Source organism: Felis catus, chromosome E3 (genome assembly GCF_018350175.1).
Source record: "Felis catus isolate Fca126 chromosome E3, F.catus_Fca126_mat1.0, whole genome shotgun sequence".
Classification (NCBI taxonomy): domain Eukaryota; kingdom Metazoa; phylum Chordata; class Mammalia; order Carnivora; family Felidae; genus Felis; species Felis catus.
The window spans coordinates 2,311,570-2,336,370 of NC_058383.1; the positions used below are offsets into that span (position 1 = coordinate 2,311,570).

The following is a 24,801-nucleotide window of genomic DNA, read 5'->3' on the forward strand; positions in this document are numbered from 1 at the left end:
TTGGATTCTCAGTAGTTTGACTACGCCCCGGGTTCAGTAGCTATCGTCCGAGTGTCCGTGGCCCCGGGCCTGGAGCGTGGCGGCGTGGCGGGCGCGGCGGCACAGACCCGGGAGGCCCACCCCGGGCCCAGGGAGGTCTGGCCGGTGGCCGCGGCGGCGGTGGCGGAAGGCGGCGGGGGGCGGGGGGGCGCCCTCGCTCACTGCAGCATGATGTCCTTTAGGTTCTCCTGCAGGATGGTGTCCTTCACAGCGTGAAACACGAAGCGGATGTTCTCCGTGTCTATGGCGGTGGTGAAGTGGTGAAACAGGGGCTTGGTGCGGTTGCGTCTCTTGCGGTCGAAGCACTGGACCAGGTAGCGCTGAACGTCCTCCAGCCTGTGGGGGTCGCCCTTGAAGTCCGGGAAGTGCTTCTTGATGCTGACGGTCTTGACCTTCTCCACCAGGAGGTCCGTCTTGTTGAGGAAAAGGATTATGGAGACGTTGAAGAAGAGTTTGTTGTTGACTATGGTCTCGAAGATGCTCATGGCCTCCAGCAGCCGGTTGGTGCGCCTGTCCTCCATGAGCACCTGGTCGTACTCGCTGGACGACACCATGAACAGGATGGACGTGATGCCGTCGAAGCACTGGAACCACTTCTGGCGCTGGGACCTCTGGCCGCCCACGTCCACCATCTTAAAAGGGATTTTTTTGATGACAAAGTCGTGTTCCACAATGCCCTTGGTGGCCTTCCGCGCCAGCAGGATGTCCTGCTTGCTGGGAAAGTAATTCTGTAAAACACGGGAGAAGGGAGAGGTTTAGCAGGAGAGACAGAACGCGAGGACCCGAGGGCCCGAAGAGCCCCAGGGACCTCCGTGAGAACTTGAACCAGGCACCAGAGTGACTTCCAGCGGTGAGATCAACGTTGGCCACGGCAAGGGAAGCGAAGGCAGCAAGCGGCTTGTCTCCCGTGAGCGGAGGCTCCCCGGCCCGAGGCAGGTGACCGGAATCCTCACCGTCAGCTGCAGCTGACAATCCCACCTGTGCTCGTGCCCACGGGAAACTGACCGCCGCTTCGGTTTCTGCCCCACAACCACCTTCCGACTGCTGACTTCCAGAGTGTACGTGTTCCCAGACCTTACCGCCAACCGATTTAATCTAGGGTTTGCGATGCTGTTCGGATCTCGCCCGCGATATATTTAATATGTTATTCTCGGAAGTCTTTAGCAACCACGGTGACTCTCCGGTCACCGCGGTGCGGCACCGCTGAACCCTCCAGCGACCGCACAAGCACTCAGGCGGCGGCCCGGCCAGAGACCAAACGGGGCCGCCGAGGCCTCTCGGTCCGGAGACCGGCTCGCGGGGTGCGGGGGACAGAGGGGCGTCTTCGGTAGCATTGCCGGGAGGGGACAGCAAAGCCGCACGTGGGGCAGCCGCAGGAGGAACGATCCAACGACCTCACAAATAAACGGCGACAAGGAAAGACGAGGCAGAGACCTTCACAGACACTGGAGTGACGCGCGGAGTCAAACCGCTAAAGCAAGCGGCGCCCACGGGAACACGCGACGATACCCGGGCAGGTCTCGGCGCTCACCGGCCATCGGCTGAGATTACGGAACGCTGCCAATGCCTTGGGAGCAGTGGCGGCACTGTGGTTAGCACTTCCGGAGCCCTATTCCGATGAGATGGCTTCCTGGGAGGTGCGGGGGCCTGGGGGCGCATCACACGATTTGTGTTTATGTGCGTCTGAGGCTCCCCCGATAAAAAGTTAAAGGAAACCCTCCGTTGTACCGAAGAACTGCCACGTCCCTTGTGGCAAGCGGAGCGAAGGATTTCTCACAGAAATCTAGCAGGGAGCACGGTCCGCAGGCGGGAACGTGAGCGTGTCCTCCACCGGAAGGGGGAGTGCTCACTGCCACGCGCTCGCTGGCCGTCGGCCCTGACGCCGAGCGCGGATCTAAGAGCCCGGCACTCCCGCTCGTCACGGGGCTCACCACGTGCTCCCCAACTCTGGGTCGCAGGTTCTCGGGTGGGGACTGTACTCACCAGCTGGCCGATCCGGTCCAAGTTGTCCAGAAAGTACTTCACGGATTCACCCTGTCGCGGAGGAAGAACACACACGAGTCAGCACCGGTTGCGAACCCCGATTTGGCAACTAGACGGTCATGACAGAGTCACATGAGTGTTACTTCCTCTGTACAAATAGGAAGGTGGCAGAGAGACCCCGAGTGCACGGGCGTCTTTACACATTCAAAACACAACTGAACTTAAATGCGGTTTCTCTCGCCGAGACCCCAACACTCAAATTCAGACTGTTTTCAAATCACTCCCGCTGGACTCTGGGGACGGGAGCGCGCTGGCCCCTCTGACCAGCCAATCCCTTCCTTGCCACGGGCGAACGCCGGATGCTCCAGAGCCAGAGCCTACGTTCCCGGGAGCAGTCTGTGCCGACAGAGGTGGCCTGAGGCGCCCCAGACGTCTTCGGACAGGGTGACTCTTGAAGAGAACAGGTGCGGCACAAAATGCTTTCCAGCTTCCGGAAACAGGCCTAAAACTCCACTGCTACTCGCCATGCTCGTACGACCTGACGCACAGCCTAGGAGGAGGAGGACCTTCAGTCCGGATGGCCGTGGAGGAGCGGGGACGCCTTCACTCCCCTGGACGTGCTGCGGACCGGAGGCCAGCGCGGACAGACGGACGCCGTTCTCCAGCTCCCGGCACACCCTGGGGCCTCCCATGCTCTGTTTCAGAAGCGTTCAGAGGCCGCGCCGAACAGAGGAAGGGCAGTCTTCCCCCAGGAAGCGGGATGTAGGAAACGCATCACGTCCCGTACGCTCGAGGGGCATGGCTTTCCACGGGCTTCGGCTACAGCCTCCCCACGGTGGACAGGCCACCAGGACGGTGCTGGGTCACACACGCTCCCTCACACGGGCCCGGGGAGGGTCACCCGGGGGAGGCCCAGCTCAGCCTACGCTCTGCACAGGCGTGTGAAAGTGGATGGCCACACCCACGCAGCAGGTGGCCGATCCAGGAAAGACCACCAGAAAGGCTGGCACCACGGCTTGAGCCTGTGACTTTATGGAAGAAAGGAAAGAAAGAAGACGAAAATGCCAGGAGCAGCCAGCTCCTGATCTGAGCCTCTCCCCACTGTCTCCCCAGGGAGGGCACCGGGGACTCCGTTTCCTTTAGGGGGAACCAGCCTTCCCGTTGCACAGCAGCGGCCTCTCGGAGAATGCAGAAGAGTGCGTGCCGTAAGGGGACGGGAGCACGCGTTGCCCGCAGCACACAGCTCAGGGTCAGCGTTCGCGGTTTTCCTCCCCAGGTCAGGGTGCGGCCGGAGCGCAGTCTGCTCTCTGCTCTAGGGACATATACACCTGGAGCTCCAGGAAGGAGACTCACTCCCCGACACCCCGGCCTCAGGCCTCTGGCCCCTGTCGACTCCAGCCTGGGTGTGGGGACAGCTGTCACCGCAGAGTGGGGCGGCCGGTCCGCACATCCCGCCGCCTCCCCTGCGGGACGGGAAGCAGCCGGTCAGCGAAGGGGCCGCGGCCACAGACCGCAAACCCACCCGATTCGTGACCGCTCCTTTGCTCACCCCAAACCCGGTGTCTTACCCCCGCTGCCCCCCGACTCAGGGTTGCCGGAGGTGCAAGGAGAGCTTATGAAGACTCAGCACCGTGTCTGCGCCCTGTGACCGCCACCGTGACTTTGCACCGGGAGCGGGGGTCCTGGGGTGGTGGGGCAGAGGGTCACGGCAATGCAGATGTCCCGGCCAACATTCTGTCGTTGCGGCACAAGTGTCCTGGGGAGACCCTGGGACATAGGTGATCAGCCCGACGGCACAGGAGGGAAAGGAAGAGGCCCCAGGGGACACAAGAATGGGTCAGTATATTTAAAACCTGAGAAGGTGTGTCTCCCACGTCTGGGTGGAGAAATCGCCTGTGAGCTTGAACTCGGGGCCACCCCACCTGCACTCCAACGTTAAGGGACGCGGACCATCACCGCTTCTCCCTCTGCCGCGTGCCTCCCTCCTCCTACTCCTTCCAAGACGCAAGGTGTATCTGGGGCTCTGCCGCTCCGCAGGGTCGGGCACCCGCGCGCTTTCGGGGGAGGGCCGCATGCGAGAGGGGGAGTCAGGGTCAGCTGGACCCGCTTCTTCTCAGTGGGGGCCGGTGGGTCCACAGAACTCTGTTGGGGGCCGAGAGGCCAGCAGGGAACGGGAGAATGGGCTCGTTCGAACCGGCAAGGAGCCACTCCGCCAGGCTGAGCGGGAGCCCAGGCGTGGACCCTGGGGTTTTACCGGCAGAGACTGACGTGTGCGCCACGGGACTCGACACGCAGCCCACAGAACAGTCGTCTGCACGGGCCTCGCGGCTCCCAGAGCACCAGCTCAGGAAGACGCCCAGGTTTAACTTCTGACAGATCTCCAACTCTACGGGGAAGCAGTCAGGCCTTCGGAGAAGCGGCACGCGGCGGGAGTGGAGGTGCTACCGTGGACTTAGCCACTCAGAACCTCAGACTGTGCCCCCACCCCACCATTCGTATGCAGAAATCTACGCCCCAGTGTCAAGGTATCGGGCGGTGGGGTTTCGCGGGTGCGTTGGTCCGGTGCGTGGTCAGGGTGGAGCCCCCGGAGCACACGCTCCTGCCTCGTGGGGATACGTGAGAAGATGCCGTCCACGAACCGGGGGAGGGGGGGTCTCACCACAAACCGAATCTGCCGGTGCCTTCATCTTGGGCTTTCCAGCCTCTGGATTATTTCTCACAGACCCAAGGCTACGTATACTCGCTACCAAAGCCTAGACGGGCACAGACGATGCCTTTACAAAAAGAGAGCATCACGCGAGGCAAAACGGTGCTGGGGTCCTCTCGATGGCCGCTGCAGTAACACGGTCAGGCAAGAAAAGAACATGACAACTTACGGGCTTTCCGTAACTCTTCATGGTCTGCAAATTTGAGTCCCTTTGTCAGTGATGGCACGGATTCACGGATTCGATACAACATAAATTAGTTTGTGCTCAGAGGCAACCAGGCATACATCTGACATCAGCCTGCCTTCCTGACCCAACTCCCAGCAAAATGTGCATTAAAAAAAGTTTTTTTAAAATCTCACAGAGAGAGTGAGAGAGAATGAGCAGGGGGGAGGGAGAGAGAGAGAGAGAGAGAGAGAGAGAGAGAGAGAGAGAGAGAATGAGCAGGAGAGAGGAGCAGAGGGAGGGAGAGAGTATGAGCAGGGGAGAGGGGCAGAGGGAGGGAGTATGAGCAGGGGAGACGGGCAGAGGGAGGGAGAGACAATCCCCAGGCGGCTCCACACTCAGCACAGAGCCCAACTCGGGGCTGCATCCCACAACCCCGGGATCACCACCTGAGCCAAAATCGAGAGTTGGACGCTCAACCAATCGAACCACCCAGGCGCCCCAAAATGTGCACTTTTATTAGCAGCCGCTGGACGAGTCTGGGGGGGTTGCTGGTGATCGAGCGGGCAGAGGGGGCGATCAGTGTCAAGGAACTATGTTGGGACACTCGCATCCGTGCCGCAGACAGGCGGATGTGGCCGGAAAAGTGCGCGGGCCTGGGCACGTCACCCTCGCAAAGAGAAGGATCATTTTCAGCAGATGGACTGTCTCCTGCACCGTCTTCCCTGGGAGCACCCATCACCCACACCGGCCACATGAGAATCCCATGTAGTGGGCTCACCACTGCTTCAAAGCTTCCGTTGGCATCATCAGACCCAGACCCAGCCTCCTGCACCCCTGCCTGCCCGCGCTCTGGCGGTCCCCGTCGGCGGACATCGGCTGGCCCCATCCGCCTCAATCGGCTAAGTCAAGATCTCCAGAGAACTCAGCTCTTTCAACACAAGATCGGTATTCCAGGTTGACTGGTCACACCTGTTTCTCTGGCAGCAACGTGACCCACACCCTTCCACTGGAGATACTTCCTGAGGTGGAGGTGAGTGCATGGAGGGGGTTCCCTGGGGCTGGGGTGTGAGAAAGGACAAAGGAGGTGTGAAGGTGGGTGGAGGAAGAAAAACACAAGTCTTCACTTGGGGCGAGTGGCTTTTTGGTTTGAAATCCTGTCTGGGCACTCGTAAGCCCCTCCTATAGCTCCAGAATCAGGGAAGCGGGTCTTTAGGTTCTAACAGGGGATCGACTGTGCTGGGAGATCCAGGACTTGACAACGGTGAGGCAGACGACCCGGAGATTAGTTTACTCATTTAAACATAACAAATTACAAAGACACAATTTTTTTTAATGTCTATTTTTCAGAGAAAGTAAGTGAGCAGGGGAGAGGGGCAGAGAGGGGGAGAGAAATTCCCAGGCAGGTTCAGCACTGTCAGCACAGAGTCTGATGTGGGGCTCGACCTCGTGAACCACAAGATCGTGACCTTAGTCGAGATCAAGAGTCGGACACTTAACCTACTGAGCCACCCAGGTGCCTCCAGATTACAAAGACAAATTTTAAAACTGCTGTAGGTTAAAAACAAGTTATTTCAAGGGTCAGATTTTCATTTCCATTACTTAACAAATACCCAATTTAAGTCTTAACTTTGGCTTAACAGAGATGCTGACCAAACAACATGTGTGAATAGAGGGTTTTTACAAATACTTAAAAAAAACATGAATTCCCAAAAGGAAACCTCATCTTGAATTCCGGCTTTGCTAACTAAGTTGAATGCCTATGACGCTTCACTGGGGTCTTGTGAGAGTAAATGATCTCACAGCCGTGAAAGCATTCTGGACAAAGATAAAACCCCATATTCATACGCGTCGTCAAAACGGAGGTTCTCCCATTTTAATCTGGGTTTAATTTTAATCTGGGAGATTAAAATCTCCCATTTTAATCTAGGACGTGTCTGTTGCTAATTTATGATCCTACTGTATCAGGGAAAAGATTCACTGCGGCGCTTGTACAGCATCGAAAGCCTGGGAAGACCGCAAACGTCCACGGACAGAAGGCTTGTCAGGTAACGCAGGCGACCTCCACAGGGGGTCGGACACAGCTGTGAGGGGTGGACGGTGGTCCACGGCTGATGAGAAGAGGCGCAAGACACAAAGTACGATGTGTCTCCTTGCGTGTGAGGAATGGTGCGGAAATTGAAACACTGACTATTTGCTCATATTTTAAAAAGGAAACGTAGATAAACCAGCAACAGATAGAAACGATGAGGTACGGGGAGGGGACAACAGGGCAGGAGGGGGACGTCTCAATGCATTCTGGCTTTGGAACCATGTGGAGATCTTACATAATTAAAAACGAAATTTATTTAAAAAATCCACCCCTCAGAATGGAAACCAAACTAAGAGACATGAACTAAGAGACATGTCAGGTGGGGGCAGGGCCCCTGGACTCCGGCGGCCTCGCCCTTCTGCCCCAGCACGAGCAGGTGCACGGGAAGCCGGCCCAAGGCGCGCCCACGCTGGCGGTCCTGCTCGGCCACCCGGCCGTGCCAAGGCTTGCGTCCCATATCCAGGCTCTGAGTCCCCCACCCCAGTTCCTGGGGACAGCTGCTCCTTCCCAGCTGTGACTAAGGCCCCAGGGAAAGGCCCAGGGTGGCGCTCTAATATGCCAGGCCCCTCTGAGATTTGTCTTTTTCTTCAGCTCAGGTAAAAGTAACGTAACAGAAAACTAACCACTTTCAAGTGTATATAGGGGCGCCTGGGTGGCTCAGTCGGTAGAGCACGTGACTCTTGACGTCAGGATCGTGAGTTCAAGCCCCACACTGGCTGTAGAGATTACTTAAATAAAGGTAATAAAATCTTTAAAAAATAAAGCACACGTAACATGGTGGCATGTAGCACGTTCAAGGTGACGTACAACCACCACCTCTACCTTGTTGGAAAACACGGTCATCACCCCCAAAGGCAATCGCGCCCACGAGCGGTTACCCCCCACTCCCGGACAACCACCCATCAGCTTTCTGTCTCGCTGGGTTTGCCAATCTTGGGTATTTCGTAGCAACGGCCTGACTTGCTCCACTGGGCATCGTGTTTCACCGCGTCATGGTGGGGTGAGCACTCTGTTCCTTTCTACGGCTGGACAGCGCCCCACTGCGTGGACCCACACAGTGTTTATCCGCTGGTCAGCTGATGGGCATCTGGGCTGCCTCCAGCGTCTGGCTACTGCTGTGACCGTTCCTGTACAAGTTTCCATTCGAATGCCAGTCTTTGGTCCTTTGGGGCAGACATTCCACCTGGCGGTGGAGTTTCTGGGTCACATGGCAACTATGTTTAATTTTTAAAAAATTTTTTAAATGCTTATTTATTTTTAAGAGACAGAGAGAGACAGACAGAATGTGAGCAGGGGAGGGGCAGAGAGAGATGGAGAGACAGAATCTGAAGCAGGCCCCAGGCTCCGAGCTGTCACCACAGAACCCGACGCGGGGCTCGAACTCACGGACTGTGAGATCATGACCTGAGCCTAAGTCGGATGCTTAACCGACTAAGCCACCCAGGCACCCCGTGTGTTTAACTTTTTGAGGAATCACCCGTGTGTGTTCCTCAGCGGCTGCACGGTTTGCACCTGTATCAGCAAAGGTAAGAAGGTTCCCCATCGTCAGGACACTTGTTTTCCAGGTGTTTAATTGCAGCCGCCGCACCTCACTGTGATCTTGTGTGGGATCCAAGGCGGTCTGTGCATAAAGAACAGCTGTCAGGCTCATTCCTCAAATGGTTCTGGAAGTTGAATAGCATGGGTTACAGACCCAGCCTTGGAAACGACAGATCTAATCCTTCATTTGTGTCACAGGGACCACCACAGAAAAATGAGCTAGAAAGAAACCAGGGCATGATTTTAGATCTTCTTTTTCTCCATATGAGAAAGCACGCACGCCATGGGGTGAGGGAGGGGCGGGGGGGGGCTTGGCCAGTTCTTAGAGGTTCCAAATGCAGAGTCACACCCTCCTGCTCTGGCACTTAAGGAACCTGCAAGTTGTCACTCCAGTCCCCACACAAGCTGAACAAGCACGACTCTTTTTAGAGCCACACGAGACTGGATGTTCAAGGGTTGCTGCCCCCCAATCTGAACAGGCAGGTGAATATGAGGGACAGGAACGTGGCTGGAGCCAGCAATGCATCCAGCTTTCAACGGAAAATGACAATGTCCGCTCTATAAAAGGCAAAATCACAGTCTGAAGAGACTGAGCAAGCCCTGGAGCCAGACTCAGATGTGGCAGAGGGTCTGCGATTAACACATCAGGAATTTAAAACAGTTATGATTAATATGCTAAGCATTTGATGGAAAAAGTAGACGACATGAAAGAACACATGGGAAATTTAAGCAGGGAGATGGAAACTCCATGGATCAAATGGAAGTACCAAAAGGAAATCACAAAGCACATTAGAAAATATTTTTGGCGGCGCCCGGGTGGCTCAGTCGGTTAAGCATCCGAGTCTTGGTTTCAGCTCAGGTCACGATCTCATGGTTTGTGAGTTCAAGCCCCACATCAGGTTCCATGCTGACAGTGTCGAGCCTGCTGGGATTCTCTGTCTCCCCAATCTCTCTGCCCTTCTCCTGGCTTGCTCTCTCTCACAATAAATAAATGAAGTTAAAAAAAATTTTTTTTAAATATTTTGGGATGTTTTTAATGTATTATCTAAGGAAGAAATCTGTAGCTCTAAATGCCTATGTTAGCAATGTATGTATGATCCGTATTGAATCACTACATTGTATATGTGAAATACAACACTTTAACTATACTGCAACTAAAATTTAAAAATAAATGTTTATATTAGAAAAGAAAATAGATCCAAAATCATTGACTGAAGTTTCTTTCTCAAAGGGCCTAAAAAGGAAGAGTAAAGAAAACCCCAGGTGAGTAGAGGGAAGGAAATAAAGAAAGAAAGAAATCACCGAAATAGAAAATGGACAAACAACAAAAAAATTAACAGGGCCAAAAGTGTCTTCAAAAAGGCCAACGAAACGGGTAACGTCCTAGCCAGAGTAATCCAGCAAGAAAAAGGGAAATTGCTAGTACCGGCAATTAGAGAGGAGTTACACTATGGATCCTACAGACATTAAAAAAATATGGAGAGAACATTCTGAACAACTTGATGCTAACAAACTGGATTTCTTAGAAGAAATGGACAAAATGTTTTAAAGATTTAATTTACTAACAGTGAAAATCTGTACAAACCTATATTTACTTAAAAAAAACAAAAAGCACCTGAATTTATTACAAAAAATGTTCCCCCAAAGAAAACCTGCCGTCAACATTCACGAACAGGTTCTGTGTGGACAGTTTCCATTTCTCTGGGTAAGTGCTCAGGAGTGAGATTGCTGGGTCACATGGTTAAGTACAAATTTAATGTTTAGAAGAGACTCCCAGACTATAATCCAGGACAGCAGCGTCATCCACATTCCTGCCAGCCACGCGGAGGGGACCTGGCTTCTCTGTATCCTGGCCGGCCTTTGCTATGGGTGCTGTGTTTTCCTTTCTTTCTTTCCTTTTTTTAAAAGTAGGCTTCAAACCCAACACAGGGCTTGAACTCATGACCCCAAGATCAAGATCTGAGCTGAGATCAAGAGTTGAAGACTGAGCCACCCAGGCACCGGTGGCCGCTGGTCTTCTTTTCTAACTTCTAACATGTATCTCAACATGGTTTTGCGTTTCCCTTAATCTGCAAAGACCCGATGGCCAGTGATGTCGACCGCCTCCCATGTACTTATCTGCCATGTGCCCATCCTCTTGGGGGGAATCTCTTCAGATCTTTTGCCCATTTTCTAGTTGGACTGTTTTATTACCATTGAGTCTCAAGAATTCTTTATGTTTTTTTGAGATGAGTCCTCTGATAGATGTGTGGTTGGCAAATATTTTGTGTCTGCGGCCTCTTAAGAGGGTCTTTTGCAGAGCAAGTTTTAATTTTGATGAAGTCAAAATTGACATTTTTTCAAAAATGATTTTTTTCTTTTATGGGTTTTGCTTTTGGGGTCTTATCCAGCCTTAGGCCCCAGAGTTTCTATCATGTCACCTTCTCAAAATTCTCTATCTTTCATTTAAATCTACATGCCGGTCTAAGTTGTGCGTAAGGTTGTGAGATTCAGGTCACGGTTCTTCTTCTTTCTTTTCCAGTCTACGGCTATCCAATTGCTGCAGCAGCATACGTGGAAGGCTGGCCTTCCTTTACTGAACCGGTTTTGCATCTCTGCATACTTGTGCGGAGCTAACCTCTGGGTCTGTCCCACTGACCTGTGTCTGTCCCTCTGTCGATATCACTGTCTTGATTAATGCAGCTGCATCCAAGGTCTTGACATGAGACACGGATAACTTGTACTTTATTCTTCATTTTCTAAATGGCTTGGGCTAGTCTTGTGCTTCTCCAAATTTTGGAAGGATCATATTTATATTTACAAAAGGTCTGGCTGAGATTTTAGCAGGAGCTCTGTGTTTAGTAGGAACAGAAACCTGTATATACATTTGGGGAGAACTCACACTGTTCCTATGTTGAGACTCCTAATCCAGGAGCTCAAACCAACTCTCCATCTGTTCAGACCCTCTGATTTTTTTAATGAGCGTCCTGTCACTTTTAATCATACAAGTCCCATCCCATCTACGTTATGCTAAATTTACATGCAAGTATTTCCCCCTTTTTTGTGAGCAATTGTTAACAGTAATGGCACATTTGTTTGCCTGTGTTCATTGCTAGTATACAGAAATAAAATTGATTTTTGTATTTATTGAGCTTGTATCCTGTCGACTTGCTTAATTTACTTAGTTCTGTGACTTTTTGGGTGGGTTCCTTTACATTTTATATGTCATCTGCCAATAGGAACTTTTCTGACTTATATGCTCCTCTTCTTTCTTATATTTCCTGCCTTATTCCAATAGCTGAAACAGACGTTTATTATTTTTCAAATATTTACTTTTTTGGGGGAAAAGAAAAGTGGGGGAGGGGCAGAGTGAGGGGGACAGAGGATCCAAAGCGGGCTCTGCGCTGACAGGCTGATAGACGTGAGCCCGACGTGGGGCTTGAACTCACGAACTGTGAGATCACGACCTGAGCCAAAGTTGGACGCTGAACTCACTGAGCCACCCAGGTGCCCCGTGAAACAGACTTTTATAAAAATGTTTAAAACCTCTTCTTTGGAAAACGCAGAGCACAAGGACAAAAGAACCTACGTAATTGGAGAGATATGGCATGTTCATCAATTGTAGGAGCCTCGACACTGTTAAGATGCCAGTTCTCCCCAGATTGACTTACGGATGCCGTATAACGCCAACCAAAGTCCCAGCAGCCATTTTTTTTTTTTTTTTGTAGAAAATAACAAGCTCATTTTAAAAACAGTTTTAAAAAGTGACCTCGAATAAATCGATTTTATAAAAGGAAAGCATCTTTTCAATGCCTGATTTCCAGACTTTCTATGAAAGAGGGGGTTGGTGCGAGAAAAGGCAGACAACTGAGCAGAAGCCAGAGTCTGGGCGCAGGACCTCACAGAGACGGCCAAGTGCATTTTGACAGTTGTCAAGGCAAATCAAGATGGGGAAACAGGCATTGTTTCAAAAAATGGTGCCGGAGACACTGGTGATCTGTACGGGGGAGAAAAGGGACATAGACCCTTACCCATATCATACACGAAAATTAAAGTGTGTCCACAGACTTAAATGTGAAAGCTAAAACTAAAACCACAGACTTGGAAAAAAAACACAGGTGAAAATCTTTGTAATCTGGGGTTAGGAAAAGAGGTCTGTGCTGGCAGGATTTGAAGATGGGCCTCAGTGACTTGTGTCCGTGTACAATCTCCTTCTCTGGAGCATGGGAGGGGCCCGTGGAGAGCAAGAGACCGCACACCTTGACTGGGCTACTCTGAGCCGATCAAGAGAGATGATCCGGGGTGGGCCTGACCTAATCTGGTGAGCCTTTTCAAAGAAGCGTCATGTTGTCAGAGGAGGGGCCCCATGGCAGGGAACCTAGGGCAGCCCCTGGAAGCTGGCCAGAAACCCACAAAACAACAGAGATCTCTGTCACACAACTGCAAGGAAATGAACTCTGCCAATGACAGGCAGCTGGCAAGGGACATTAGGTGAGACCACAGGCCCACCGACACCTTGATCTCAGCCTGATGAGACCTTGAGAGCAGATGACCCAGTGAGGTCCAGACACCAGGACCCCTGACCTGCCCCTGCTGTGAGACAGCGCATTTGTGTGGTTGTTTTAACTTCCTCCATTGTACCAGGTACCTGCAACACAACCGTTAACCGCGGGAGAAAAGGCCACCTTCACTGTGTGTCCTCAGCTCCAATAGCGTCTTGACCCTTAGGTACCAAATGCTTGTTGGTGAATGAAGATACGGATTTTTTTCTTTTTTTTTTTTTTTAATGTCTATTTTTGAGAGAGGGAGAGTGCAGGGGAGAGGCAGAGGATCTGAAGCGGGCTCTGCACTGACAGTGGAGAGCCCGATGTGGGGCTCGAACTCACTAACTGTGAGATCGTGACCTGAGCTGAAGTTGGATGCTTAACCGACTGAGCCTCCCAGGTGCCCCAGATACGGATTTTTTCAAAGCAGACCCTTCTAGTGCTAGCCTAGACATTATTTCCTCTGATAACTCAGTGGATTGCTGGCTTGAGTTTGCCGTCGAGGACTTGTCTAGAAAAACTTGCCCCCGCATCAGAATGGCAGATAATAAGGAATTCTTCCTCCTCCTTATAATGGAGCTGCTCGAGTCACATAATATAGGACTAAAAGCCCAGTGAGTGTCTGAAAAATCTCCTGCTATGGCATTAGTCATTAGTTAACTCACAACAAAGGGGATGAGTCAGAGTCCGTTTCTTCAGGTTCATTACGGAAAGCCCCTGTGCTTTCACTGTCTTACTCAAATAAAACCAGGGAAGCCTCTCCCCTGGACACAACGCCTCCCAAACTATCAATATTTACCGTATTAGAGAACTGAAGTAACTTAGAAATACAGTTATAACAGGCATGTATCTAGGCAGCCACCAGAACGATGATATCATCACACACCATGTGGCCTCTGGAAAACTCCAGTGTCCGCTCTCGAGTAAATAACAGTGCAAAAGGCAAATGGCGTCTCAGTCTTATTCTGAGAACAGTGTCGGTCTTGAGGAGCCCTCGCCAGGACCTCAGGGATCCCCAGACCACACTTGGGGAAGCACTGCCCGAGAGGACACTGAGCGTGAGCCAGAATGCTCCTAGCGGCAGGATCATCAAAGCCGAGGCTGGAAAAACCCAGTCAACCCTGACTTCACCGGATAAATAGATGGCAGCATATTCTAGAACCGCACAGGAGAATGAACAAGAGGGAACCATTACCATGTGCATCAATACGATGAATCACAAAATAAATCGGTGAATGAAAAAAACACGCGGCAGTACAACATTTACACTATTCTTGACTTACGTGATGTTTAAAAACTGGAAAAATTAAACACAACAACAGTTACAGCAGCTAACACACATACAAAGTTTACCAGGTGCCCCGTGCGGATCCAAGTGCTTCACGTATTAACTCAGTTAATCCTCAAAATGATGCTTGAGGCCGGTATGGCGGTCATCCCCATCTTACGGAGAAAACTGAGGCAGAGAACGGCTCGGGGATACATGGGTGGTAAAACTACAAATAAAAAGAACGTTAGCCGACATCAGAAGGGCGGCTACGGCTGGGCAGGGGGTGTATCCAGGAGCAGGAGAGCCGACAGTGGGTGACACGTTACCACTGACACCCCCCGTTTTAAAATTCTTTTTCAACATTTATTCATTTTGGAGAGACTGAGAAAGACAGAGTGTGAGCACAGGAGGAGCAGAGAGAGAGAGGGAGACACAGAATCCGAAGCAGTCCCAGGCCCTGAGCTGCCAGGCAGAGCCCGACGCGGGGCTCGAACCCAGGAACCGTGAGATCATGACCCGAGCCGAAGTCGGACGCGCCCCGCCGCTGATGCTCTTGATCTGCACGGTGGGGGTGTGTGCAGATGCGTCCCCTACTACTGTTGACCGTGCGTCCTTGTTTCCTGCGCAGGTACAGGACTGGGACAGAGACACAGCAAAGGCGGTATGGACCACGCTCACGGCCGGCGGCCTCTAGTTCGGGAAGTGCACACCCCGTACGTGGCACCGGCCCTGACGGCCTGGCTTTCAGAGCCCGGGATCGAGGCTGCTCCCTGCCGCTGGCAGCCTGGTCCCGGGGCTACGAATACAAAAAAACGACACAAACACTCAACAAAGCAGAGGAACACCTAGCACCTGAAGGCTGGGGAACTGGAGTCAAACAGAGACGCGTCTGTCAGTGCTGAACGACCGTGCGCCCTGTCCTTCCCTTCCACCCCTGTCCGGGGAACAGGTGGGAAATGTTGAGAGAGGACTCGATAGGTAGAAAATGGTGAATTATCGAGGACTTCCAAGTGGGAGAGAGATCGCTTTTGCCAAACCAGTTACACAGGCTCACTTCTACATAGCGATGCAGCTGTGGGCCCACGTCATATGTTCCTTCTGTCCCTGCGTCAGCCCTGGAACACCCAGGTGGCGCTCAGCCCCCTTCCCCTCTGGGCCGTCAATGCTGCCGCTCTCTGGACCCAGGGCGTGAGCATGCCAGAGCCCACGGTGCCCTTCCAACCGCCCAGACCACGTTCTCCTCACTGCTGGGCACAGCCCCCCACCCAACGCGGCATGCAGGACCCCTGGGGCCCCGCCCCCCGGCAATGCACCCACAGCCCCCCCCCCTGCACACAGCATCCCTGGGGCCCTGCCCCCCCCCAATGCACCACAGCCCCCAAGGCGCTCAGTACCTTTGGGCACCCCCCCCGCCTCAATGTACCCATGGCCACCTTCCCCCCACACCCCTGCATGCAGGACCCCCAGGCACACACAGCGCCACGTGCTAGAACAGCTAAGTTCCCCTGACGCCAGATGCCACACTGGAGCTGGTGACGGAGCTGGTGCAGGCCCAGCCCTGCATGCCACACAAGCCCGTGGCTGTCCCTTTAAGCCTCCCCCACACCCCTCGCCCCTCCTCACACCGCACCAGCAGCTCATCCAGGGAGCTAAGTTTAGCTCCCTCCACTTCCAGTCTTGCCTCCAGGGACAGCCTGTGCTAGTGGGGCCCGCAAGGCTCTCTGAAGCCACCAGAGGCTTGCTTCGTAGCACAGAGGTCCTGACCTGGATCAGCGGTGCACTCCCCGGAGGGCGGGGGATCCTGCACACAGAGGTTTTTGGGGAAGGGGGGCGGCACCCCTCTGACAGGACTCTTCCTCGCCCCAGCACAGTCTGGCCTCACGGTCGGGACAAGGGTGGCCCGGTCAGTCCCCCACGGTCCGTGACTCATCTGGGGACAGCTTGTTGTTTTGGGCCCAAAACAAGAACCTTTAAACGGAGCCACGACACGACACACACCTCACCGATCGGCTCCCTCTGCCACCTGGACCTCAGGTCGGGGTCGTTCGGAGAAAGCCTGTGTGCACCTGAGCTGACGGGACGTCCCCTCCATTCGGGACCAGAACCTGACCCGGAGCTGTCTCCAGGCCGGGTCAGACGCACACAGAGCAGGCCCTCAAACGGGACCTATGGTCTCCCTGAAGCCAGGCCTCTGGCCACACACGGTCCTAAGAACGGCGGACAGAATCTGGGACAGGATCTGAGGGACTACAGGGGGAAAACGCAGTCAACGCTTGTCAGCCAGCGTGACCCAGGCCACGTGGCAGGAGCTCCCCTGCAGCCACTGGAGCGGCCCGCATCCTCTTCCAGAACCAGTACCAGCTAACCCAGGTGATCTCTACGGACAGAAATAACACCCGCTCCACAGCGGACTTGCTTCCAAACCAGCCTCTCACCCGACACTCAGTGTATCTTCACTTGATTTGCAATTTGGCAACTAGTGATTGTCTTGTCGTGTATGTGTGTGTATACACACACACACACACACACACTTGAATGTGATAAAAAACAAAAAACCAATCTCAGGAACAGTTGCCAGCACGGGCTACTGGAAAACAAAAAGACGATCAGCGTTGTTGTAATACAAGGCGGACACACAGCCGCTACATGTTTCGCATTCACGCCTTCGCACGCGCCTTCGGATCTCGGGACAGCGCTGCTTCCAACCTGCTCCCAGCCGCGTTTCCCCACCAGTCATACCGACAAACGCCAGAGCCCGGACCAAGGCGGCCCGTCCGGCTGCCCAGCAGTCCAGCCACGGCGGAGCTGACCACGGCCCGAGCCCCGTCCCGCACCCCAGGGGCCGCCTCTCCCGTCAGTCCCCTCGCACGGAGCTTGGTAGGCGGAGAAATCTGTGAACGTGCCCCCAATACCGACCCAAGACGCCAAAATCTCTGGCTCTGGGGCTGAGGCGGCTGACAGATTTCATTTTCAGGAGGAGTTAGACGGGCCGAGCAGGCGCCCGGCCCAGTGCCCCACCGGCACCGGATGGAGGATCACAAGTGGGGTGTGCGGCCGGCTCACGGAGGCTGCTCCCTCGGCCGGATAACGGCACCGAACCGGCCCTGCGGTGCCGGGCGCTGCGCCACGCACTTGACGCGCATTATCTCACTTAATCCAAACGCAGTTGTCCCCATTCTCCTGCTGGAAGAAACCAAAGCTCACAGGTTCACTTGCCCAAGCGGTCGAAACCGCCGCTCAGCTCAGAAGGCTGAGCTCTTAAGCCACACGCAGGGCCCTGACCAGAGACCGCGAACCAAGCTTTATATTTAAGAGTTAAGTCCCAACGTGCTTGCGAAAAATGAAATTAAAAAATCGGAACAAGGACAGTAGTCTCATTCGTCATATGACCTGACTGTCAAGGAGACAGGGCTCAGAGCAGCCAGACGACGAGGGGACAGACCATCTGGACCGGGCAGCACTCTGAGGCCAACCGCCTGCCCCTGGACGGCGGAGGGGAGCCGGGGCCAAGGGGTCAGGGTGCCCTTTGGCGGGATGTTTGCCGGCCTCCCCACCCCCCCCCCTCGGCTCAACAAAGCCCGCCTGGGGCTCAACAAAAGGGAAAGAGGAGTGCTCAGAGCAGCCTTCCTCCTGCCAAAGCCTGACTCATCGGCCGTGCTCCAGCCTGGCTCTCCGAGCAAAAGGCCGGCTCTGCTCGTGGAGCCAACCAGAGCCGGGGCTGGCCCGGAGGAGAGGGAAGCAGGGCAGGAGGCCAAAGGCAGGGACGCCCCAGACGCTCGGGCCGGCGAGCCAGGGCTCTGGCTCCTCATAAAGGGCCCTTGTGCGTTAGGCCCGGGCCGCCAGGCCCTGTAGGCCTGGGGTCCGGGGGCTCTGGGGCCGCCGGAGCACTGACTCGGCACCCACGCTCCACACGAACTCTGACCTTGTCCCACGAGAGACCAGACAGCTCTGAGGAGACGGACCACCGCCTCCAAAAGCCTCTCTCCTTCCAGAATCGCTGGAAAAGTCTCTGCTGACAACATTTGCAGGATTTCACGAGGCCCCACCTCCACCACCAAAAGCCCAACACAACACAGCGTGGCAGAAATGCCAAAGGTAATTCCCCGGAGGAACGGACGCCCCACAGCGCGAGAGCCGAGCTGGGGGAGACCCGGATGGAATTCCTTGGCTGCGGCAGGCACGTCGGCACGCACCGCATCTGGCAGGAACCGGGCCGGGCTCCGGCACAGGGAGCCCACCAAGGGTTTCTTCCCTCGGCCGTGCCAGCCGTCTGAGTAAATGCTTCGCCTGGAAAAGCTCCCCGAACTCCCTCACCCTGGCCACAGTGCAGTTCTGTCCGCCGGGATGGAGTTCTGACACCCGTGCGTGAACTTGATTTTCGACTCTGCATGGCCCTATGATCTAAAGCTGGCCCGGGGCGCCTGGGTGGCTCAGTCGGTTAAGCATCTGACTTTGACTCAGGTCGTGATCTCATGGTTCATGGGTTTGAGCCCCGTGTTGGGCCCTGTGCTGACAGCTCGGAGCCTGGAGCCTGTTTCCGGTTCTGTGTCTCCCTCTGTCTCTGCCCCTCCCCCACTCGTGCTCTGTCTCACTCTCTCTCTCAAAAAAATTAAAAAAAAAAAAAAAGTTAAAATAAATAAATAAATAAAGCTAGCTCAAAACAAACAGGAAGTATTCCGAAGTCTGAAACACCTGGAGAGAGCCATGTGAAGAGTTACATTTTCCAGATAAGCATCATAAAGAATATTCTAGAAATAGGCAACTACTGGTGTCTTATTTACTATTGGATTGTGCCACAGTACTTACAATTCTGGAACCCTCACTACCTGCTCTTAAATTTAACTTTAAAAAAAATCACGTTAGTAAACCTTGAGAGAGAGAGAGAGAGAGAGAGAGGGAGAGAGAGAGAGGGAGAGAGGGAGAGAGAGAGAGAGAGAGGGAGAGAGAGGGAGAGAGAGAGGGGGGGAGAGAGAGAGGGGGGGGGGGGAGAGAGAGAGAGAGAGAGAGAGAGAGAGAGAGAGGAGAGAGGGAGCTCTACCTTAAAAAAAAAGATGACCTTGTAAAACACACCAGGCTGAGCGAAATGATCTTTCTTTTGTTTCTGGTTTGTCACTAAGGGAGATAAATCAAAACAAAAAGAGCCTGTCAAAACGATCTGTAAAAGTAACATTCAGGTCAAGGCAAAAGATGAAAGTTTACGTAATTACTTTTGTGAAACTGATCTGCTAAGCAATACAGAGATCAGACCTCAGTCGGTAGCTAAAGGTTCTGATCGATTCCCTTTTTTTCCCTCTGCGGTGGAATATGGGCTGTGAACTAGCCGTGCCTTCAAGAACCAGGGCGAGACCTGGGACCTCACCAGCCAAGTGCCACCTACCAGAGTGTTCTCTTCACGCCCACGGATGCGCATAAACCCCAATTCAGGCTACTTTTGGGGGACCTCCTTAGAACAACAACGGGGGTTTGCTCAGGAACAGGGCCAGGGGAAACGTAAGCCACCCACAGCCTGAGCGCCTCCTGGACAAAGGGGACATTTGAAAGGTGTCAATAAAGTGCTTCTCCAAGCAACATGTTTTCCACCTCAAACGGAGAATTTTGCTTGACAGTTCCAAAAACATGTTTTTAAACCCAGTAAATAAAAGAGGGAATTGTAGGGATATTTCACCAAATCTTGCTTCACACATATTTTATCACATTCTGCACTGGAACTAGTACACAAAGTTCCTTTTAGGAACATTCACTGAGAAGACAAAATATAGATTTATTAAAGAAAAAAAGATGTATTAAAAAAAAAAAAAAAAAAAAAAGGATCCCCTGCTCCAAACCAGAAAGCTGTTCCTGGTGATCAGCCTGAGTGGAGGCTGAGGTGAGCACTGGCGGCCGGCAGGGGTGGGGGGTGGGGAGGCCTTAAGGGGAAACTTGTCTGTCTGGTTCCCTGCTGCTGATCCCGCGTTCCGCTGGGTTTCCTTGGAAAGGCCAACTCACACCTTGCTTTCACTCAAAGGATCATCAAATTCACCCTCTTCAAGAGATCCTGAATTCTTACCTACGGTCAGCTAAGAAGGGGGAAAAAAATTAAATACTGCTTATTGTAAAAAATCACATCCAGGGGCGCCTGGGTGGCTCGGTCAGTTGAGCTTTCCACTTCGGCTCAGGTCACGATCTCACGGTGAGTTTGAGCCCCTTGTCGGGCTCCGTGCTGACAGCTCGGAGCCCGGAGCCTGGTCTCCCTCTCTCTCTGCCCCTCCCCTCCCCACACTCCGCCTCTCTCAAAAATAAATAAACATTAAAAAAAACGAAAAAAAAATCACATCCAAAGAGCAAACTTCAGTTCTCTTGTAGGCACCTTTCACAGCGGTTTTCTGTTAAAAAGCTGCAAAACAACGTCCACAGCAGCACCACGCTTAACAGCCCAACGGGCGAAGATCGCCCAAACGCTCACCACACGACGGGTGAGGAGACAAGACGTGGTTCGTCCTCAGAACACTAGGCAGTGATGAAAGTGAAGACGGCGCCGGCCCAGACTGCAGTGCGAGTGAACCTCAGACGCTTCCTGTGGAATCAAAGAAGCCGGGCACCAAGGCCGCGTACCGCATGATTCCATTTCTAGGAAATAACCGGAAAACCTACAGAAGCAGGAGGAGGAAGAGGGGCTGCCTGGGGCCGAGGACTGGGGTTAGGCACGCACGGGCAGGAGGGGCCTTCCTGGGACGACGGGAGGGCCCTAAAACTGGTTCGTGCTGGCCACTGCGCAGCTTGGCGAATTCACTACAAGTCACTGAGAGGTACCGCTTAGAAAAAGCTGCCCCAAGAGAAAAAAAGTTTCCATAAAACCAAGTTATTTACTCAAGAATGCTCCTGTGTTGCTCACACTGAGAATTAATCATCTCCATTTAATAACTCCTAAGTAGTTCAGGTCTATTTCAGGAGCTGTTTCAGACGCTCAGAATTTTCGCGGCGGGTAAAGCTCCAATTATAGCTGGTTATGGGGCTGTTTTCATCTTTATTAAACCACCATCATTTAACAAAACAGCAGCAGGAAGTTCAACAGACCCCGGGTACCAATTAAAAGGATCCCAAGTTAATAACCCTACAGGCTTCTGCAAGTTCCCCTCACAGGGCCACGCCCGGCCCTCGTCTGAGCCGGGCACACAGGGACAGCAGGTGGCAGGAGCTCGGGGACACTGCGGGCTCCCTGTGCTGATAGAGAGTTCTGGCCTCTTGGAAGCCCCTAGAAAAGCAAGGCAGAAGCCACTTTTTTGGTTTGGTGTAGCTTCTCATCTGGGGGTTCATTTGCAAAGTGCATCGTCTCCAACAGCACCCACCTCACTGAGGAGCGCCGGGGCGGCGGGGGCGGGGGGGGGGGGGAGCCAGCCACACGCCATCCTCCTGCAGGACGGGCGTGGACACGCACTGCCAGGCGAGCTGTGTGGTTTGCACGTCCTTCTCATTTATTTACCACCAAAATCCTTTCTCATGTGAGGCTAAAAGTCTATCCTCTTTTCGGTATTAGGGGGAAAAAGCCCTCTTTACAACACGTCCTTATGAAAGAAGGGGACAGATCATTAGCTTTATAATTCACTAAAAACGTTGCGGCACCTGCTGGAGCTGTATCAGGACGCGTGTGTCTTACAACGTTGAGGTAGAGAGATGGAAAGGATTAAAAAAAAAGAAAAAAAGCATTCAGAAAACAAATGTATGACAAAGAGTGAGAAAGAAGGCAGGGCAGGGAGGGGGAGAGGTGAGGGGAGGGACCTGTTCGGCAAAGGAGCCCTGGTCAGGCCTACTGCAGTTCTCGCAACGCCTCCCGAGACTTCTACAAGTTTGAAATGATCTGAAAACAGGAGTTTAAAAAGCTCATAATGGGAGACGCTTCGCACTTGTGAAGACGACGGCACAGATGCTACCCGAGGACGGTGGGTGACAATACTTGAAAAAGCCGGCCCAGCAGATGCCTACTCGGAGCGTGTCGAGAAATTCCTTCACAGATACGAAGGGGGGACGGTGCCCCCTCTGCAGAAGGGCTGCCTCAGGGACTCCCCATAGAACACATCGCGTCTGCTTACGCATACTCAACGGTCCTACAAAGATGCCCGGGGAGGAGTCCAGGGCTCGGTGCCTTTTCTAGAAGTCTCCGGAGGCTGCTGCGCCAGGATCTCCTCCGGCTTACTATTCACGGAGATGTGCGTCTTCTGTTCCTGGGGATCAGCTGACCAGCTTTCGGTCGAGATTCTGTGTGAAGCGTATCAGTTCAATTATTTGAAACCTCCGAACCAAGGTGGAGCTCAGCTTGTCCTCAGAATCCAGGCTTCTCTAGGTCTCGGCTGGGTAGCAAGGGTTACTTTGTTTCTAACATACAAATTAATTCTTTCCTCTACCACAGCTTAAGGATCCACAATCATACTTTCATTTGACTTAATGCTACAGTGTTTCCTCTCATTCAAATATTTTGCTAAAATCTTAACTTAAAAACATTCCTAAGACTTCAATTGTAATATTCTTAGCAGAGGGAAAGAAACCAAAACCATTTCTAACCCAGCGCGAAGCGGCTAGTTTAATCAAGGCCACGGTCCTCCTCCGAGCTGGGGCTGCACCAGAACAGGTTTGCATTTCCAGGCTTCTCTGCAAGCGGAGGGGAGCTGAATACTGGCACACCCCCCCCCCCAGCAGTTTTCGCCCCAGCTGGGTGCTACGCAGCGTCTGGAGGGCCTCCGGTCCCCCCAGCGTGTGCCAGGGGATCCTGAAGGGAATGCAGAGATTTCAGCTGGACTTGCTCTTCTCAATCCTCTTAGCGCAAGAAGGCCTTGGAGACTTAAGGAAGCATTCGTTATTTAAAATGCTTCTGTTGGGGGCGCCTGGGTGGCTCAGTCGGTTGAGCATACGGCTTTGGCTCAGGTCGTGATCTCGCGGTTCGTGGGTTCAAGATCCGCATCAGGCTCTGTGCTGACAGCTCAGAGCCTGAAGCCTCCTTCAGATTCTGAGCCTCCCTCTCTCTCTGCCCCTCCCTTGCTCATGCTCTGTCTCTCTCAAGAATAAATCAACTTAAAAAAAAAATGCCTCTGCTGAGGCTGGGTGCACAAAGTGTTGAGGTGGGCCTACTGCATTCTGTATACAAAATAACCATCTGTATCCTGAGGAAAATGAGGACCCTTCCTGAAGGGAAAGGGCGCACAACCCCCGGGACCCCAACTAACTTTCCCCCAGATTTTCACCCTTGACGTTTATAATCACTTTCGTTGAAGGTAAGGGGGGAGTCACAATTTGGTCAACAAGAGGAGGTTCTGTCGAATGAATGGGCAGGGGGTAGCGGGGACCCTCTAAATCTGAGAACTCACTTGTGAATGTTGGGACCCAAAGATTCAATTAAAGGTGGGGAAAATGAGCGACAACCAGCAGGCAGGCCCGTATCCTGTGTGTCTCCCCTGCAAAGTATTGTTCGCTCTGACTACCACACGCACCTACTTTTTTTTTTATAATTGTGAAAAATTTACCATCGTAAAGATTTTTCGGGGTACAGTTCAGCAGGGTTAAGTGCACATAGTCATGAAACGATCTCCAGAATTTTTTCATCTTGAAAATGTGGAAGTTGAACGATTAAACAGCCGCTGCCCGGCCCCCCAGGGAGCACGATCCCACTTTCTGGCTTGATGAAGCCACCCGAGACACCGCACGTAAGTGTAATTATACCACAGTGGTCTCTGTGCCCGGCTTACCTGACCTACGTAATGTCCTCAGGGTTCATCCGTGCTGTAGCGTGGGGACGGCGATTCCTTCCTTTCGAAGGTGAGTCCTACTCCGCTGTGTGCAGACAGCACGTTTATTCATCCATCCGTCTGTGGGCACTGGGCGGTCTCCACCTCTTGGCTACTGGGGACGACGCAGCCGTGAACACGGGTGTGCGAGCACCTGTCTGTGCCCCAGCGCTCAGCTCTCTTCTACTTAAGTGGAGATCGCTGGGTCCCGCGCTAGTTGTTTACGTTTTCTGACGCACCTCTCTTTCAGTAGCAGCTGCGCTGTTTCACAACCTCCAACAGGGCACCAGGTCTCCATTTCTTCACGTCCTCACCCACACGTGCTGTCGGCTGGCTTTGTGACAGCGGCCATCCTGCGAGGTGCGAGGGGGTATCTCAACGTGGTTCTGATTTCTAGGTCTGTGAGCATTACCGATGCTGAGCACCTTTTCCTACAGTGCTGACCGCTTTCGTGTATCATCTTGGGAGCCAGATTTATTTGGATCCTTTGTCCTTTGTTCAACAGGGTGATTTTCTTGTTGCTGAGTTGTCGGAGTGTTTAAAAACCACATTCGGGATATAACTCCTCATCGGATACAGGACTTGCAAACATTTTCTCCCATTCCACGGCTGCCTTTTCATTCTGTTGGCCGTGGGTCCTCTGATGACAAGGATGTAGTTCTCTTCCTGTATGCTTTCAGGGTCCTAGTCACAAAATCATCGCCAAGTCCGGGGTCATGAAGCTTTTCCCCCG

General features: G+C 53.1%; 1 protein-coding gene and 1 long non-coding RNA gene across 3 annotated transcripts in view; one reads left to right on the forward strand and one right to left on the reverse strand.

Annotated features, from left to right (window-relative positions):
• GNA12 (G protein subunit alpha 12) overlaps window positions 1–24,801 on the reverse strand; it is a 106,338-nt gene that overhangs the window by 1,328 nt on the left and 80,209 nt on the right. For both annotated transcript variants that reach the window (XM_045048332.1, XM_023246889.2), the window contains 2 exons: window positions 2,023–2,073; window positions 1–767 (listed from right to left, as the gene is read on the reverse strand). The exon at window positions 1–767 is cut by the window's left edge. In XM_045048332.1, coding sequence (XP_044904267.1) covers window positions 198–767; window positions 2,023–2,073 — 621 coding nt within the window. In that variant the 3' untranslated portion in view covers window positions 1–197. The remainder of the gene's footprint in view (window positions 768–2,022; window positions 2,074–24,801) is intronic.
• Window positions 15,768–19,884, forward strand: LOC109495085. Its single transcript, XR_002150285.3, has 2 exons — window positions 15,768–18,411; window positions 19,637–19,884. It is a non-coding gene; the product is annotated as an uncharacterized LOC109495085 (long non-coding RNA).